Source organism: Micromys minutus (genome assembly GCF_963924665.1).
Source record: "Micromys minutus genome assembly, chromosome: 8".
In the NCBI taxonomy this organism is placed as follows: Eukaryota; Metazoa; Chordata; class Mammalia; order Rodentia; family Muridae; genus Micromys; species Micromys minutus.
This window is the reverse complement of record NC_137977.1, coordinates 59,556,075-59,574,892: the sequence shown is the minus strand read 5'-3', so window position 1 is coordinate 59,574,892 and position 18,818 is coordinate 59,556,075. Positions and strand designations below refer to the sequence as shown.

The 18,818-nt window shown below is 44.8% G+C and overlaps 1 protein-coding gene across 2 annotated transcripts in view; it reads right to left on the bottom strand.

Annotated features, from left to right (window-relative positions):
- The window catches only part of DYM (dymeclin), a 246,867-nt gene that overhangs the window by 202,805 nt on the left and 25,244 nt on the right, over positions 1–18,818 (bottom strand). For both annotated transcript variants that reach the window (XM_080920012.1, XM_080920013.1), the window contains exons 3-6: positions 16,143–16,195; positions 13,846–13,939; positions 13,171–13,304; positions 5,927–5,999 (exon numbers count right to left, since the gene is read on the bottom strand). In XM_080920012.1, the coding sequence (XP_080776138.1) occupies positions 5,927–5,999; positions 13,171–13,304; positions 13,846–13,939; positions 16,143–16,195 (354 nt within the window). The remainder of the gene's footprint in view (positions 1–5,926; positions 6,000–13,170; positions 13,305–13,845; positions 13,940–16,142; positions 16,196–18,818) is intronic.

The window sequence follows — 18,818 nt, the reverse complement described above, 5'->3', positions numbered from 1 at the left end:
TCCAGCCGTAAAAATAAACCTGCAATAAAAAAACAAAAAACAAAACAAAAAAAACCCAAAAAACTATCGTAACCTTTTAATACACAATACTATCTTGGTATATGAAAATTCTGTAACAATTAGTTCAATGCTTATAAAGTCTTCAATTCCTAATTCATCGAGAAAGCTATGCTAGATTTTAATTTGCAGCACTTAAAATTTAAATACTAATTTGCTGTAGCTAGCTCCTGCCTTCCACTGCAACTGGCTTTGGAAAGGCGTTTGTGAATCAACATGCAGGCCTGAAGGAAGACACCATCCAGAGTTATGTAAGCCCTTCATTCCCACTCCATGGACATCTTGGTACCTCCGCTCTCATTGACAACGAAGGAAACCACTTACAAGCCAGGTACGGTAGCACATGCCTGTAATCCCAGCAATGAAAGGCAGAAGCAGGTAGACCTCTCTGAGTTCAGGACTAGCCTGGTCTACACAACAGTTCCAGGCCAGACAGGGCTACAGTATAAGACCCTGTCTCAAAGACAAAGAAGCTATTGAAGCCTCTCACCATCAGGAGAACAGACATTGTCAATCCTTAGGTTTTTTTTCCCAACACACTACTGAAAGGCTATGGTCTAGACTAATGTGCACCCATGGCTGTTGTATTTCTAAAGCCATGTTCATATAAAGAATTTTACAGTTCACACCTCCAGTTTCAAACTTCCTTAACCCCTGAGTGGAGCTGAGAAGAGACGCTCTACACTTCCTACTGCTGCGTCCTGGTCCAGCTCAAGTTTAGTCACCAGCACTCACGACTTCCAAACAGCACAGCTTTTCCCGTCTCAGTTTTCAGACTTGCTATAATCAATCTAACATACCCTTGATTCCACAAAAACATATTCGGTCCTGAGAGGCTCCTCTTCAGAGCCTTCTGCCTTCCTCAAAGTGAGGATTCCTCAGCAAGTCTTGAACTTGAGATCCTCTTGCTTCAGGGATTAGTAACTAGACCTGGGCCTAGTCTGATCCTGTATCTAATAAAGAATCATTTAAAAGTTTAAACAAACCAGACATTACAGTGTACACCTGTAATCCTATCACTCAGGGTTGAGGTTTAAGGTCATCCTTAGCCTCACAGCAAGTTCAAGCTAGCTTAAAGTAAACAAGAGCTGTGTGGAAGAGTTCATTATAGATATTATGTGTGCGTGTGTATGTATGTGTGTATAGTGTATTATATATAATTGTTATATTAATATGTGTATATATATTGTGTATTATATATATAATTGTTATATTAATGTGTGTATATATATATTGTGTGTTATATATATAATTGTTATATTAATGTGTGTGCATATATATATGCAACACAGGTACACACATACATAATGTTTACAAGCATATTAATCTTAGTAATCACTTTGCTTTCGATGTTAATAAACTATTTAATATAGTCTCATAAGAAATATTTACATTCCTTTGAAATTACTCTTCATGAGTGCTAAAATTAGATTCCTAATGATCCTCCTGCTAATTCAGCCCAGGTAAGCGCACCTGAAAAGCACTACAGACGGCGGTGTTCGGAGCTGAGCGTGTTAGGAGCTGAGCGTGTTCGGAGCCAAGCGTGCCTCCCTTTCCCACTAACCACCTTGGATTCCAGGCCCTCTAGTGCAGTGCTGCAGCTGGGGCAGATGAAACACTTACAAAGTAGTTGCTTTCCCGTAGAAACTGTAACCAAGACAAACCTTCTTGTAAGATGGACTTCCAAGGACACTAAATCATAAGAAATGATTTCAGCAGCTGCTTCGAGCTCCGCATACATAACACAAGACATCTGGCTGCCTGTGCGTGTTCAGTTCATTTAAAAAGTATAAACACATTAAAACACTGATGTGTGATACACTCCAACACTGTCTGCTCCTCTGCACAGCTGCTCCATTCACTGTATTCACAGCCTACTCATTATCGAAACATATTTAATACTTCCAATTTCCTAACTTCAACAAAACATGATCAATAAAGGCTAAAGACTGTATACATTCAATTGTTGGTACTTGGCAATGAAAATAAATGTTATTAAAAGCCAGGTTTTGTGTTTGTTTTGGACTGAGTCTCACTACATAGCCTAGTCTGGTCTGGAACTCATTATGTAGCCCAGGCTATCTATTAACTCTCCATCTTCTTGCTTCAGTCTCCCAAGAGCTAGGGTTATAGGCATATCTAACCTGGCCTGGTTAATTCTGAATTATATCAATTTAAATTTAAAATCTGATCAAAGACATATAAAACATCTCGCTTAACATGATTAGAAAAGAGCAGGGAATACAGAAGTTTTCCACATCCATCTGAAAAACAAATCTGAAACCTAACCACAGTGACTTAAGGAAGACGGGAACTGTTTTTCTCATACAGGAACACTGAGAGACTGAGCACTCACAGCAATCCTACTCATATTACCAATAGCCCATGCTCCCAGGACCTACCCTTTGCAAGTGACACTCTCACCCACAGTTCAGTATGATCTGAGCACTGCCTTTATTCTGTATTTCAAGCAGGAAAAGGACAGGGTAAGAAACAAAGGGCTTGAAATGCATGCCCTGTGTAAGGTGATGCCTGGTGGCTTACGTATCTCTGCACCAGTGCAAACCATGTGACATGCGCAGGGGGACTGTAAGCCGGGCTTACATGGTCACCACAGGCAGCATTAAATTCTACTCAAAACAAGAGAAAGTTTAGCAGACGTGAGCAATTCTGTGTATCACAAGACGTGGGTGAGAAGCTATCCCCATGTCCTTCCCTAGCAGGCAGGTCTCCTCAGCTCACCGCGCACCAGCACAGGACGTGGTGCATCTCTCCAGTCCCAGGAGAAGATGGATTCATGTACAATAGCCCCAAGAGTTAAACAGTCCGTTTCTGGCAAAAATCTGTTTGTTGTTTTATGATGATAAACCTGAAGAAGTTCTTTATCTAAAAACTACTTCCTTTACATGGCAGAGATACAGGTCAGTTGGTAGAGTACCTGTCTAGCATGCCTGGGTGCATCCTTCCTGGATGTGGTGGAACAGACCTGTGGTCTCCACACTCGAGATAAAACCAGGAGGAAATATTCAGGTTGGGGCTAGAAAGACGGCTCAGCAGTTAAGAGCACTGGCTACTCTTCCAGAGAACTCAGGTTCAATACCTAGCACCCACTTTGGTGGCTCACAACCTTCTACAACTCCAGTTCCAGGGGGATCAACATCCTCTTTTGGTCTCCTCAGGCAATGAACATAGATGGTACACAGACACATATGTAGGCAAAACATGGACACACATAAAATGATTTTTTTTATCAAGTTCAAAGTTATTCTCAGCTACACAGTAAGCTCAAGGGCAGCCTGGTATACATGAGACCCTATCTAATAAATAAATGTAATTCCATTAAGATATGTATCTCGGAACCAGAAAGATAGAACAGGTGAAGGTGCTTACTGCCAAGCCTGATAACTGGAGCTCAGCCCTCAGGACCCACATGGTAGGAGAGAACTTACTCTTACAGTTATCCTCTCACCTCCATACATGTACTATGGCACATACATGCTCACACACGGATGCATGTGCATATGCATGAACACACACAGTAACAGCTGATGCTGGAGGACTGAGACATGTCACCAGCAAGGCCAACATAAAAGGTTCTGTCTCAAAAATCGGTCAATTTTGTAAATTCTCCAAAGTAATAAAAGTGTCTCTTTGGTGATGGAAGAATGGCACAAACATTACAAAAGTCTGTGGCCTACCAAAGGGCCATGACACATGAATGCACAGACAGTGTACAAAGGAAGATAATGATAACAGAACAGCAAATGAGGATTGCAGAGGAGAACCATTTTGAGAGGGGTGATAAGCAACGACTCATAACAAATAGACATTTTTACACACATAGGAACTGCACTGAGCTGCAGCAACAGAAACCAGTTCCAGCAGCATAAACAACTAAGGGTTTGGTTTGTCACATGAGACGTCAGGGTGAGGGAGGGAGAAGAGCAGTTGTTGACCTTGGTTCAGGGCTCAGTGACATCAAAGCAAAACTTGTAGGAGACTACTGGGTCATGGCGCCAGGATGGGTCTGCAACTCAGAAGACCTCATCTACGTCCCAGGACACAGGGAAAAGGCTGTCTGAAGGAGAACCACACACTTCTTCACTGAGTAAGCTCTCTGGGAAGAACTTCACTAACAAGTCTCATTGGAGGACCTCCCCAACTACATCTCAAGGAACACACCTCGCTTCAATGAACACTGGAAAGAAATCTGTCCTCTCCAAAACAGTCTCAAAACAAAACCAAGAAGCCAGGGAAAAAAAGAAAACACTCTGTGGTCAGTTTGCTTTTTCAACCACACAGACTAGATTCAACTTGCCTTTCTCAAACTCTTTACAGACCTGTAAGAGCTCTTCTTATCAAAGTTAATATTACTGAAAAGACTTGATGATTCTCCCTAACATGAAATTCTTGTTTAATGGCGGTGTCGTTTAAATAAAATTGGGCCCCAAACCTCAAATACATCTGAGTGCTTTGTCCCCAGTCACTGGAACTGTTTGGGAAGGATTAGGAGGTCTAACTTTGTTGGAGGAGGTGTGTTGCTGGGAACAAGCTTTGAGATTTCAAAAGCCCATACCATTCCCAGATAGCTCTCTACCTGTGGTTGCAATGTGAGCTCTTAGCTCCTGCTCCAAAAACCATGCCTGCCTGCCTGCCTGCCTGCCTGCCTGCCTGCTGCCTGCCTGCTGCCTGCCTGCCTGCCTGCCTGCCTACTGCCTGCTGCCTGCCTGCTGCCTGCCTGCCTGCCTGCCGCCTGCCTGCCTGCTGCCTGCCTGCCTGCTGCCTCCCTGCCTGCTGCCTGCCTGCTGCCTGCTGCCTGCCTGCCTGCCTGCCTGCCGCCTGCCTGCCTGCTGCCTGCCTACTGCCTGCTGCCTGCCTGCCTGCTGCCTCCCTGCCTGCTGCCTGCCTGCTGCCTGCTGCCTGCCTGCCTGCCTGCCTGCTGCCTGCCTGCCTGCCTGCCTGCACTATGCGCCCTGCCAGGATGGCCACAGACTCTACTAACCTCTGAAACCACGACCTCCAAATTAAATGTTTTAAGTTGCCTCGCTCATGGTGTTTTGTCACAGTAACAGAAAAGCAAGCAAGACAGGTGGACACAGTCTACATACACCAGGCAAAAGAGAAAGAATGTCATGAGTGTAATCCTTAAACATTACACCAGAACCTACAAGCTCTTCAACACAGGGCTTGCTTGGGCAAATAGCTTGGTAGACCCCAAATTAGGATCCTCAGCACCCACAGCAATCCTAGTTTGGTGGCACACGCCTGCAACCACAGAGCTGATGAAGATCCTGAGGCCTGCTGGCCTGGCAGTAGAGCCACAGAAGAGAAGTCCAGGTTCTATAAAAGGCCCTGTCTCAGAAAATAAGGGGAGCTGGGCAAAGTGGCACATGCCTCTAATCCCAGCACTCAGGAGCAGAGGCAGGGGATCCCTATGAGTTTGAGGCCAGCGTGGTCTACACAGAGCATTCTAGGGTAACCTGAGTTATATGGTAAAGCCCTATCTCAGGAAGGAAGGAAGGAAGGAAGGAAGGGAGGGAGGGAGGGAGGGAGGGAGGGAGGGAGGGAGGGAGGGGGGGGAGGAGAAGGAAGGAAGGAAGGAAGAAAGGGAGGGAGGGAGGGAGGGAGGGAGGAAGAAAGGAAGAGGGGAATAGAAAACAAAAGAAAAAGGAGGAGAGGAGAATAATTTATCTAACACTAATTACTGGCCTCTGTACACACACACACACACACACACACACACACACACACAAACACACACACACACACACACACACACACACACACACGCACGCACACACATACACACACTTCTTCAGCAGTCAATTCTCATTACAGAATGACCAAGCCCAGCTCAGGCAAGACTTACAGTAGTGGAGTGTCAGTAATTAGCTGTATCAAGCTGCAGAGCAATTCTTCCAGAAGATCTTCAGAGTCAGAACCTAGTGAGATACACAAAGCTTTGTTTTGACAGTGTAGACAATAGATGAAATTACTTAGATGTTAAGTTTTCATTTCTAATAAGAAAAAAAATTATTACATATGTTCAAACACTATTTTGACCTCAGAATAAAACCCACATATGAGCAAGTCAGCATCTAACACAACCTTAATGACAACTTGGCACGATTTTCCTTTTGTATTAGTGCATGTGCCATAGCACACATGTGGAAGGCAGAAGACAATTCCTTGGAAGGTTTTCTCTTTCCACCTTTATATGAGTTTCAGAGTTAGAAAAAAGCTGGTTGGGCGTGCATGACTTAACTGTCTCACTGGCTCTATTTTTGCTTTCCTTTTAGGATTGGGCCTCACTGTATAGTCCTCAACTGGCAAGCCTCCAACCTTAGTCTCCCTCAAATTCTGAGATTACAGGTATGCACTGCAGGCAGGAAAGCTGGAGAGCAGGGCAGCTCAGACACCTCTCAGGCCTAGATCCAGACTTCCAATTGGTCCACCCCAACATCTACCCCACTGATGAACTGCTGAGCCTGTGAAAAGGCTGGTCCTGCAGATCCAAAACTACAGGATCTCCATGACACAAGCAACCACAGGGTATCCCAGAGGAGTCCCGGAGAGCTTTCAGAACTGATAGAGAAGTAGAAGACAGAGGTCACATACAGACCAACGAGTCGCTGCAGTGAACATTTGCAAGCAAAGAAGTGTGGCCCAAAGGAGTACTGTTGACACTCTGTGTGACATGCTATAGCTTCCACAACAATATTTTTTCTTGGGGGAGGGTGTTGCAAGGGTGGAGGGCAGGTATGGGGGGGGGATGAGTAGAACTGGGGTGCATAATGTGAAATTCACAAAAAGCCAACAAAAAATTCAAAAAAGAAAACAATGACCTTAAGGCTCCTACAGGCTAGTAATTTTCAAATTTCTCTTACTTCACACTGCTTCTTCTGATAGAATTTTATATCAAAGTCAAAATACAATTTTTTAGAAGCAGCTTTAGCTGCTTCACCTGAAGCAAAGATATTTAGACCTGTATCCCTCCCCCACCCCATATTCATATGACCTTGCCCTTGATCCTGATGAACCTCGTGGCCCCTTTGCAATCCACAGATGACAGAATGAATCCCCACAAGAAGACAATCACTCTCTACAAACAATAGCCAAAGAAAGACAAGATAGCTTTCTGGTCAGAGAATCAGTAAGTGGCAAGGACAGGCTGTAACTTGTCATCACAACACAAGCATTTCTGTCCCAAGCTCCCACAGCTAAGGGACCTCTAAACTGCTTAGGCCAGAGGAGAGCCTTGTGACTTCTGGTTTGGGTTTTGGACACTCATGAGATCAACTCCTTCATGACGCCATTTCCTCAGGTCATTTCCTGTCTCACTGAGCGTCCTCTGCTCTCTTGCCAGCATTCCTCCATTCACTCTGCCATAGGCTGCCTTCTCTCCTGCTCCCTCCCCAACCCTCACCCATCCCAACTTAAATGCTGGTGACTCCTCAATCCAAAGATTGCCTTTCAGCCTCACACCTACCATCCTGATTTCTGTCAAACTGTCGCCCATCCAAGCACTCAGTAGGACAGACGGTCTGGTCAGTTCACAGGTCAGACAAGACCCGGGACAGAGTGCCAGGGCCGCAGACTCTCAGCTGTCTACTGGTGTCCAAGGAGACTGACCATTATCTCAAACTCAGTGTGTTCAGAAATGAGTGCAGTATTTCTCGCTCTTCTCCAGTTTGCCTTTTTAATTTTATGTGATGTTCTGCCTACATGTATACGGGCAGCACAGACATCCCAAGAGGGAGCCCGATCCCTGAAAGTTGTAAACTGCCATGTGGTTGCTGGGACCTAAACCCAGGTCTTCTCAAAGAGCAACCAGCGCTCTCACTACTGAGTCTTTTCTCACCCAACACGTTTCTTTCTTATTCTCATTTTAGCCTAATGCTAACACCCAGACTCAGCCACCCTTCTGTAACCAAGCACTCGCAAAGTCCTACTGACTACAGTCTGCCTCTCTGTCTCTGATACAGCCTCACTGTTGTTTGTTGAGAAGGTGCACACTATGTAGCCTGGGATAACCCTGAACTGGAGACCCCTGGCTGGCTACAGACACACACCACCCGCTGCAGCCTCCTGATCTGGAATCACTCTCGTTTTTACTTATTACTTCATGATCTCAATTCAGTTAAGCAAGTTTAGTACATTCAAACTCACTCTTACACACCGGGTCAGCCCTCCACTTACCGTTTATCCTCCAATTTCTGCCTGATCTCCAGGTTGTTATTAAAAGTAGCTGACTTAACCCTCTCGCTTTCTTGACTTAGATAATTTTTATCATTTAAGCTAATGATTATGTATTTTAAAAAGTGGAGATTCTTACTGGTCACCAGAAGCAAAGCCGTCATGAAACTAAGTCATGTGGACCATTCATTTAAAGATACAGCTAGAGGCTGGAGAGCTGGTTGCCGTTCTAAGCTCTGGCTGTTCTTACATTGGACCGGGTGCATTTTCCAGCATCCAGGAGGATGCTCGCTCTGTGCATCACCTCTCTGGCCTCTCCAGCACCGTGTATGCACAGGAGAAACTTAGCTGCCACTGCTCCTCAGCACTCAGGACAATGCCAGGCTCTCGGTGCCCAAAGCAAACTGTGCCAACGACAAATGCTGAACCTTAATGAAGTGCAGTCACACACTTTACAGTCTGCAGTGCCTGAAAACCAGCACAAACTGATCTCTTCAAAACAGAACACGCCGCAGGCACAGTGGTGCGTGGTGGTGCACGGCAAGCCTAGCTCGTGGAAGGAAGGCGGAGTTCAAGGCCAGCCGAGACCACAAAGTCAGTTCCAATGAAGCACACACAATCAGATTCATTATACCCCTATATTCAGAAAATCTTGGTGGAGTCTATGTTTTTGCCTATTTTTGTTGGGGTTACTCTAAAGTGTTGAATATTTTAATTAGCATTCTAAAGTGCTATTATAAACTAATCACAGAAAGGAAACAAGCTCGTTCTTTTCTAAAACTAAAACTTCTATGTGTCGATGCAGTACTTAGGAGCTGTCACCTGTGCCATTCCACCCACAGCGATCGCTGTGGTCAAACAGAGGACACGCCACTGCGTACCAGGCGCACTTACGGTGAAATTTAAATGGTTCTGACCCAGTGATTACTGAAAGATTCCTAAGTGTACTTGGCTGGCTTTGTGTGTCAACTTAGAGTCATCAGAGAGAAAAGAGCCTCAGTTGAGGAAACACCTCCATGAGACCCAGCTATAGGGCATGTACTTAACTAGTGATCAGTAGAAAGAGCCCCGCCCTTTGTGGGTGGAGCCATCCCTGGGCTGTAGGCAAATAAACTCTTCCCCAACCTGCTTTCTGGACATGGTGCTTCATCAGTAATAGAAACTCTAACTAAGACACTGAGACAGCAACTGCTACAAAGGCCAAACAACAAACAGGAGCACCCAGAGGCACTTCTCTATTTTTTTTCAGAGATAAATGTAAACTTTGAATGTTTTTGGGTTTTTGAGAAGGTACTTGCTATGGTAAATAGGTTACCCTGACATATGGTCTTTCTTCTCTGAGTCACAATTTTCATTGTTGGGTTGATGCTTGCTGGTGGTGGTGTTTACTTCTTTTCTTTTGCATGACTTATATATAAATAATCAAATTACATCGTTAAACTTTATATTAAAATTTTTAAAACCTCAATCCTTGGTGTACAATGCCAGGATTACCTGTGCCAGTCTCCGGAGACTAAAGCAGAGAAAAGAAGAGGTGAGACCTTGCTGCCAAGGCAGTGTGAGCTCCTTGGCTACAGACAAACCACAGCTAGTTCCATAAGGGAAAAACTGCAATCCGGTAGAAGAATGGTCCCACAAGCAGACAAGAGTCTAAGAGTTGTCCTCAACTAAGAAGTAAATCTTCCTCAGCCTCGATATGATAGGATGTGCCTGGTCTTAGTGCAGTTTGACATGCAGTGTTTGGCTGATGACCCTGGGAGGCCTGCTCTTTTCTGAGGGGAAGTGAAGGGTTGGTGGATCTTGGGGAGAAGGGAGGTGGGGAGAAAGACTGGGGGAAAACTGCAGTCATGATGCAATATATGAGAGAAGAATTTTAAAAAAAGAAAGAAAGGAATGATTTAATTGGGGCTGGCTTATAGTTAGAGGTCTACTCCACTATCAGCACGGTGGTGTCCAGGCAGACTTGGAGCAGGATATGGAGCTTGGAGTTCCACAAGTTGATGCACAGGCAACAGGAGACTCTGGACCATACTGAGCCCAGCTTGAGGATATGAGGCCTCAAAGCAGGCCCCCACAGTGACACACTTCCTCCAACAAGGCCACACCTCTGAATAGTGCCATTCCCTATGGGCCAGATGACATTCAAACACGACTATGCAGGTCATTCCTGTTCAAACCACCACAACCTCCACGGAACTTAGCAGGGATAACGCCTAAGAGTTCTAATCCCATTGAAGCCAAGAGCAGAAAGGAAAGTGTGTTAAAGAGAACAGTTAAGGATTTGGGAGTCTGTTTCTATTTTCCCCTTGGTTTCCTTGCTCTCTCACAGCTGTTTACTCGTCTCTACTATTCAGCATCATTTAGTTACCACTGAGGCAAGGCTGACTAAAAGCTTGATGCACACAGGTGGAGCCTGCCCAGGAGGGTGGACATCTCCCTCTGGAGGGCTCCGAGCTGCTTCACAAAGGACACCAAACATTCCTTTCCTGTTTTGGTTCATTTGGTTTGGGGTCCACTGATCTCCTGCTGGAGGTTAAGTCCCAGTGCCTGCTTTCTATCAGCTGAGTCAGGCACCTCACTCCTTGACTACTGTAAGCCAAGTTCAGCTGCCAACAGACCACAGACCAGGCTCAGGAGGTTTCAGATAGGAATAAGGACTGACTCAGGAAGTGGGCCACAGGCCATTCAAGTCACATTCTGGCAAAGAATCTTAAATTCATTTTGCCTGTGTCCTATGAATATGATTAGGAATGAATTCAGAGTTGGGGGACAAGGGGCTGGTGAGATGGCTCTGCAGGTAAGGGCACCTGGTGCCAAGCACAATGACTGGAGTTCGGGGACCCACAAATGGCAGAAAGAAAACCATTCCAGTTGTCCTCTGGTCTCTACATGCACGCACAGCATGCTGGCAAGCCTATACACATACACTAATAAATAAATGTAGTTTGTAAAATAAAATTTTAAGCACTAACACACCTCTAATCTCAGCACACAAGGAGGCCCAGGCAGGTGAATCTCTTAGGCCCTAGATGCTAAACACAGACCCATAGGATTTGGTGTTTGCCTTGCTTAGCTTCCATATGACTTTGGTCCAGTATTTCCTTGTTATGCCACCATTCCTGGCTGTTAGAATGGGAATTTTATCACGCACCAGTGCATATTGGAACTAAGTGACTTGTTCTCATTTCCTAGGAGCTGACAGTTAAGGTCTCAATTTCAGTCTCAAAAGACTTGACTTTTAGACAGTGCTGAAACTATTAAAGACTATGGAGACTTGAGGATGAAACAAATGCATTTTGCATCATGACTTGGCTTTAGGTCTATGGAGAGAAGAGAAGTTTTCTGGCTACAAAGCTTTACATGTGAGGGCAGGCCAGGCTGTTTTATGGGTAACGGCACTTGCCACAAAAACATGATGACCTGAGTTAGGTTCCCAGACCTCACAGTGGAAGGAGAAATGGATTCCTAAATGTCCTCTGACCTTCACCTGTATGCTATGGCGGCATACACACAGCCACACCTACTCATACACACACACACACACACACACACACACACACACAGCCACACCCACTCATACACACACACACACACACACTAATGGAGAGATGTCTCAGTGGTTAAGGTCACTTCCAGGGAGTATGCAGGAGCTGGACCTGAGCCCCCTACACATTTGTAGCAGATGTGTAGCTTGGTCTTCATGGAGGTCCCCTAACAAGTGGAGCAGGGGCTGTCTCTGACTCTGTTCCCTGACATTGGAACCCCTTCCCTATCTCAACTGCCTGGTGGACCTCAGTGGGAGACCTGCTGGGATTAGATATCCCAGGGTGGGGTGGTACCCAAGGGGGAATCCCCTTCTATGAGGAGAAGAGGAGGAGGCAGTTGGGGGAGGGATATGTAAAAATAGGACTGGGGAGAGCTGTGATTGGGGTGTAAAGTGAATTAGTAATTAATAATAGTAATGATAATGATAATGATAATAATAATAATAATAATAATAATAATAATAAGCACTTGTTACCCCTGCAGAGAGGACCTGGACATACATCATGACTCACAATAATCCTTAACTCCAGTTCCAGGGCATTCAATGCCTTCTTCTGTCCTTCTCAGGTACCAGGTACACACATGGTACACATTCATACACAAAGGCAAAAAAGTCATACACATAAAATAAATAAATCTAATACAATAATAATAATAAATGTTAGGTGATACGTTCGTCAGGTTAACAAGGAGTAGACTTTGTGATGCTTACACTGGCTGTCAACGTGACCAGATCTAGACTCATCCAGGAGACAGACCTCTGGGCATGTCTGTGGCACAGCTTCCAGATTAGGTTTAGCAAGTGAGTGGCACCATTCACAGAGGTACCAAACCAAATAAAAGGCGAAAGGCAGCTGAGCACCAGTACTCCTGGCTTCCTTACTGCAGATGTGAGGTGGCGGCTGGCTCCTGCTCCTGCTGCCACCACACCCACCATGACACAATGCACCCTCCAACTCCAGGCAAAATAAGCCCTTTCTTCCCTGTTCTGTCAGGCATTTGGTTACAGCAACAAAACAAGTAGTCATACTTGATAAAGACATCGTAGGAAGAAGGTCTGTTTCTGTTCACTGTTTTAAGACAGAAAATAGATGGTACTGCAGGAAACCTAGAGTTCTAAAGTTCATGCTTTTTAAATGCTGCGTGTGTGTGTGTGTGTGTGTGTGTGAATAGCAGGTGTGAGCACATGAGCCACAGCACACGTGTGGAGGTCACACGATGACTTGGTGTGATGGGCTCTTTCCTTCCACCTTTACATGGGTGTGAAAACTGACTTGGGATGCCAGGCTTGCACTGTTGGGAGGTAGTGCCCTTCCCCACTGAGCCAGATTCTACTTTAATCCTAAGATCTGCCGTTGACCTGTTACTTACTGTAACTGCCGGGGGACTTCTCCTCATATGTAAAATGAAGTTGCAGCTCCTCCTCAGACATCTCACTGATGAACACCTTCAGCAAGCAGCAAATAATAAACAAAGCGTTGTGTGTCTGCCAAATGAAGATGTGGCTAGAAAGGAAAGAGCAGAAACACCTACATTTCAGTACTGAATTATAAACAAGGCCAGCCTGTTCCTAGTCCACTGTGTCTTCATAATTTGAGAACGGCTCTGAATAGCTGTATTAAAACTGAATTAAAAATAATTGTATAAGGCTGGAGAGATGGCTCAGCAGTTAAGAGCACTGACTGTTCTTCCAGAGGTCCTGAGTTCAATTCCCAGCACCCACATGATGGCTCACAACCATCTATAATGGGATCCGATGCCCTCTTCTGGTGTGTCTGAAGACAGCTACAGTGTACTCATATATAATAAGTAAATTTTTAAAAATAATTGTATAATTACTAATCATTTTAAACATTATCATTTTAATAACTAGCCAAAGTGCTAGAGTCAAACAAATTACTGAATCTCCCACCAACAACTTAAGACCCTAAAATAAAAACTTCTCTTTTACCTTTTTCTTCTTATTAAATATTGAGTATAATTTCTCCACAGGGGTTTCAAAAGACCATAGCCTATTCCCTGCACCAAATAAAAAGGGCAGCTTACTTCTGACACTCCGCTGAGAGTCTGAGCTCCCTGGTTCTAGAAAGGAAGACCTTAGTTAGCGCAGCAAGGTTTCCTGTTCGAGGGTTGTTTTCAACTGCAAGAGAAAGAAAGGCATTTAAATAGTTAATGCTGAGCATATCAAACCATTTATAAAATGTCACACTGAAATTGCTGACTGATCTTGCAGACAATTTCACGTCTAATTCAGGAAATAAGCAGTGAGAGAAAACGCTACTCTCAGTCTGTGCTGGATAGTTTTATGTCAGCGTGACACAGCTGGAGCATCTGAGGGGAGAGACCTCACTTAAGAACACGCCTCCATAAGACGGGGTCTTATGCAGGTCTGTAGGACATTGTTTTAATTAGTGATCAATGAGGGAGGGTCTAGGCATTGTGGGCAATTTCATCCCAGGGTGGGTGGTCCTGAGTTCTGTAAGAAAACAGGCTGAGCAAGCCACGAGGAATAAGCCAGTAAGCAGCACTCCTCCATGGCCTCTGCATCAGCTTCTGCCTCCAGGTTCTTATCCTGCTTGAGATCCTGTCCTGACTTCCGTGGATGAACACTGATATGCAGGCATAAGTTGAATAAACCCTTCCCTCCCCCAACTTGCTTTTGGTCGTAGTGTTTCATCACAGCAAAAGAACAGTGACTAAGAGATAGTCGTAATTACAAATATCTAGTTTTTACTTACAAAGTAAACAGTAGAAGGAAGTGCAACCTCAAGTGAGGTAAGCACCAATATTACTGTAATTTTTAATATTCTTTTTAAATTTTAAAATGTATTGCTTTATTTTATGTATGAAAGTTTAGCCTGCACATGTATCTTTGCAACATACGCATACCTGAGAAGACCAGAAGAGGACATAGGATACTCTGTAACTGAAATTATAGACCGTTGTGAGCTGCCACGTGGGTGCTGGGAATTCAGTGTGGATCCTCTAGAAGAACAACTAGTGCTCTTAGCCACGGAGCCATCTCTCCAGTTCAAGTTTACATATTTTTATCTAAAGGCTGTTACTTTCTCAAGGACAGATCCATATCTACTAGCTCAAATTCATTGAATGTAACAAAATGGACTAAGAAATTACCCATAAAACGTATTATACACCATGGCAAGTCTCTGAAGCACAAAAGCTAAGAAGAATTTAACAGAAGAAAGAGACTGTTTAGTCCAAAATTTACTTTTATTTCTAAAGAAAGCACACAAGGTTTACGCTTTGGTGCAAGGTTCAAACCACCACAGCAACAGTGCACAGTCACTTCTTGGCCAAGGATTTCCAATGTAAACATGGATTCGTGGACGTTGTGGAACCAGAGATGTGAACACAGCCTGAGCTGTCAGGATTCGTTTTCATGGAGAACTGAGAACCGTGTGTCTATGTGAGCTTCTTGACATGTGTTGAAGAGTGTCAAAGATGGAATTCTTCAGAACATACTTTAAAAATTAGTGCAAGTCTACTGCTATGGTTTGAAAACATTTGGTCCCCATAGAGTCGTATGTTTGAATGCTTGGCCATAGGGAGTGGCACTGTAATGAAGAGTGGTTTGTTGGAGGATGTAAGTCAGTGTAGTCAGTTACTGAGGTCTCCCACGCCCAAGCTCCACCCAATGTGACAGAGCCTCCTCCTGGCTGCCAGTGGAAGTCAGTCTCCTCTCACTGACTGTGGATCAGCTCCTCCTACACTATGCCTCCCTGGATGCTGCCATGCTCCTGTCTTGAAGATAATGAACTGAACCTCTGAAACTGTAAGCTAGCCCCAGTTAAATGTTCTCCCTTACTAGGGACCTTGCCTTGGTCATGTGGTCTCTTCACAGCAATAAAACCCTGAGACATCTGCAAATACAAACTAAAAGAATATACAAAAGAAGCCAGGTGTAGGCCCTGAAATCCCAGGAGGGTCCACTAATCCCACTAAAAATAGAGACAAGGCATACTGACAAAATTGTACAAAGCACCAATGAGCCCACGAAACAGATAATTACTATGATCACCATCATATTCAAGAACATTACTACAGGGGCTGGAGAGACAGCTCAGTAGTTAAAAGCACTGCTCTTATAGAGGTCCTCAGTTCCATTCCCAGCAACCGCATGGTGGCTTACAACATCTGTAATGGGATGCAATGTCCTCTTCTGGTGGGTTTGAAGGGAGCAACAGTGTACTCATACACGTTAAATAAATAAATCTTAAAAAAAAAAAGGAATGCTACAAAATAATTCAACTCATATTATACTATTAAAAATTTTAACAGAAACATTTAAAAACTGCCTGTTTTTCTCACCCTTCCCACCTTACCCAAAGACTTGCAAACTGAAATGGTTGCCTCTTCCAACAGCTTCAACTCAGTACTGTAAAGACAAAAGAAATGAAAAGTAATTTAGAATGCAATACTACATTTGTATATAGTAGCAGAACGTATCCACTGGAAACATAAATCAGAACAAAAACATGGTTAACAAGGAAGACAATAAAATTAGCAATATAAAACAAAGCTACACAGCCTGGGCTAGAGTGTTGATCCTGCCTCAATTCAATTTTCAGTGTGGTCAGGAAACTCACTCTAATTCACAAGGGAGTGGAGAGAAGAGCTTGGGGAGCCCTATCTTTCAGGACCTGGGATGTGTGATCCAGAACAGAACAAAGCACAGACTAATCACGCCCTTACCGTCATTTAGAGGAGTGAGGTCGTGCCCAGGAAACATGTGAAGTTCGGGTCTCAATACTGTCAAATAGCCGAGCAAAAGGCAGGAATGTTGTTGTGCACCTGTCATTACCAGCATTCAGGCTGGAAGACTGTCATGAGTTCAAGGCCAACCTGGGCTACATGAGCTGAACAGTAAATTTCACAACAGCCTGGGCTACATATAGACCCTGTCTTAAACAATAACAACAAAATTAAGACAAAAAAGTGAAGGGAAAAAAGTGAAGAAGCAGGCAAAAAAAATAAAGAATGCACCTATAAGTGTTCAGAGACAGAAAAACACAAAGGCATGGTGATGCACACCTTAAATACCAAAGCTCTGGGAGGCAGAGGCAGGGGGATCTCTGTGAGTTTGAGGTCAGCCTAGCCTACAAAACAAGCACCAGGCCAGCCTGAGCTACATAGTAAGACCTCATCCCCCCTCCCCAAACAAAACAAAACAAAATAAAAAACAAAACACAGTAGTGAAAGGATTGTTTATTTGTAAACTCTATATCTCAAAAGTAAAAAAAAAAAAAAAAAAAAAACCCAAAACATCTAATTTAAAAATGAGAAGAAAAAACAAACAAAAAAAGACTGGGCAGTGATAGCAGCTCTGTGAGTCTGAGGCCAATCTGGCCTTCACAGACAGTTTCAGGACAGCCAGGACTATGCAGAGACAGCACAAAAAACCAGGGGCTGGGGGCCGAGAAAGAAATGGGTCCAAGGTTAAGAGCACCAGCTGGTCTTACAGAAGACTTGGGTTTGGTTCCCAGCACCCACACATAGGCTCACAGCCATCTCTAACTCCAGTTCCAGGGAATCTGACGCCTTCTTCTGACCACCACAGGCACCAGGCAGGGCTCGCACACACACACACACACACACACACACACACACACACACACACACACACACACAGGCAAAGCACCACTGTGCCCGTACTCATCTGTTTTGAAACAGGGTTGCTCATCACAGTCTTCAGAGGTCAGCAGGCCTCTGCCTCCCTAGTGAGTACAACCAAACCCAGCTTCCCCCCCACCCCCCTAATGGGAAGGCAGTGGCTAGATGTGCCTTTAATCCTAGCACTTGGAGGGTGGCAAATCCCTGTGAGTTCAAGGCCAGCTTGTCTATAGTTCCTGGAACAACCAAGGTGGCATGGTGAATGAGACAATCAAACTAAAAATGGAATTCAGAGACATGGCAGGCACAGAGACCCCACCATGCTGGGGACATGGAGGCCAATCAACACAGGTCATCTGCACAAGCTATAAATGAGTGAGTGATATTAATCATCTCTATGGCCACCAGGTCACACGAGGGCAGAAGACTACCATGGCCAGATGTCCAATACTCCTGCAGCTGGTGTTACAGGAAGTTGTGAACCACCTGATGTGGATGCAGGGAACCAATCTCTAGAGGAACATCAAGTGTTCTTAATGGCTGAGCCATCTCTCCAGCCCCAAGAATGTACCCACAGCCATCTCAACCCCCACCTCAGCAATCACTTCCGGCAAAAGCTTCCTCAGACCCCAAATGTTCCATGACATAGGGCAAGGACAACAAAACCATTCTATGGTGGGGGTTGCCACCACATGGGGGCCACTGCTGTACGGGAGCTCAACCAGGCACGCTGACTGCCACGGAAGTCTTTCCTCTCGCACATCCACGTGCCCTTTTTCTACACTTCTCGGGCACTGAGAATACTCTGCTTTGCCAGCTGCTTAATGTGGAGCGCCAGTGAGGTGGAAAGCAGCGAGGCTGGCTGGGCACTGTGGCAGTGGCTATAGGCAGCCAGCACTTTTAAACAGATGAGCTCAAATGTTCTGGCAAGAGACAACAAACAGATCATTTGAAGTAACTACAAGTAAAATGGTACTGCGAAAACATGCCAACGTTCAAGACAATTACACTGAGAAACCGAGTGTTTCTTAAGACAGACCTGGGGCGCTGGAAATGTGCCAAAAGGGACAAGAGGCAGCAAACACTCAGATCAAACCTAGGGGCCACACAGAGCACTTCAGACCCACCCACCACAGCAACTCCATGTCTGCAGGACACTAAGCCATAGCTAGAATTCACAATCACATAACCAAACCTCTGCTCGCAAACTAACCTCTATTAAACAACCATCAGGGTCCTGAAGTGACCCTTGTCACCCTCGTCTGATGCCATTTCGGGCACCTTCTTGGGTCACAGCCACTGTGTCAGTCTCTGACAGCAAGTTACAGGCAGGAACAAAGGAGACAATCTTGCTATTTCCGGTGCCATCCCAACACACAACCAAACTG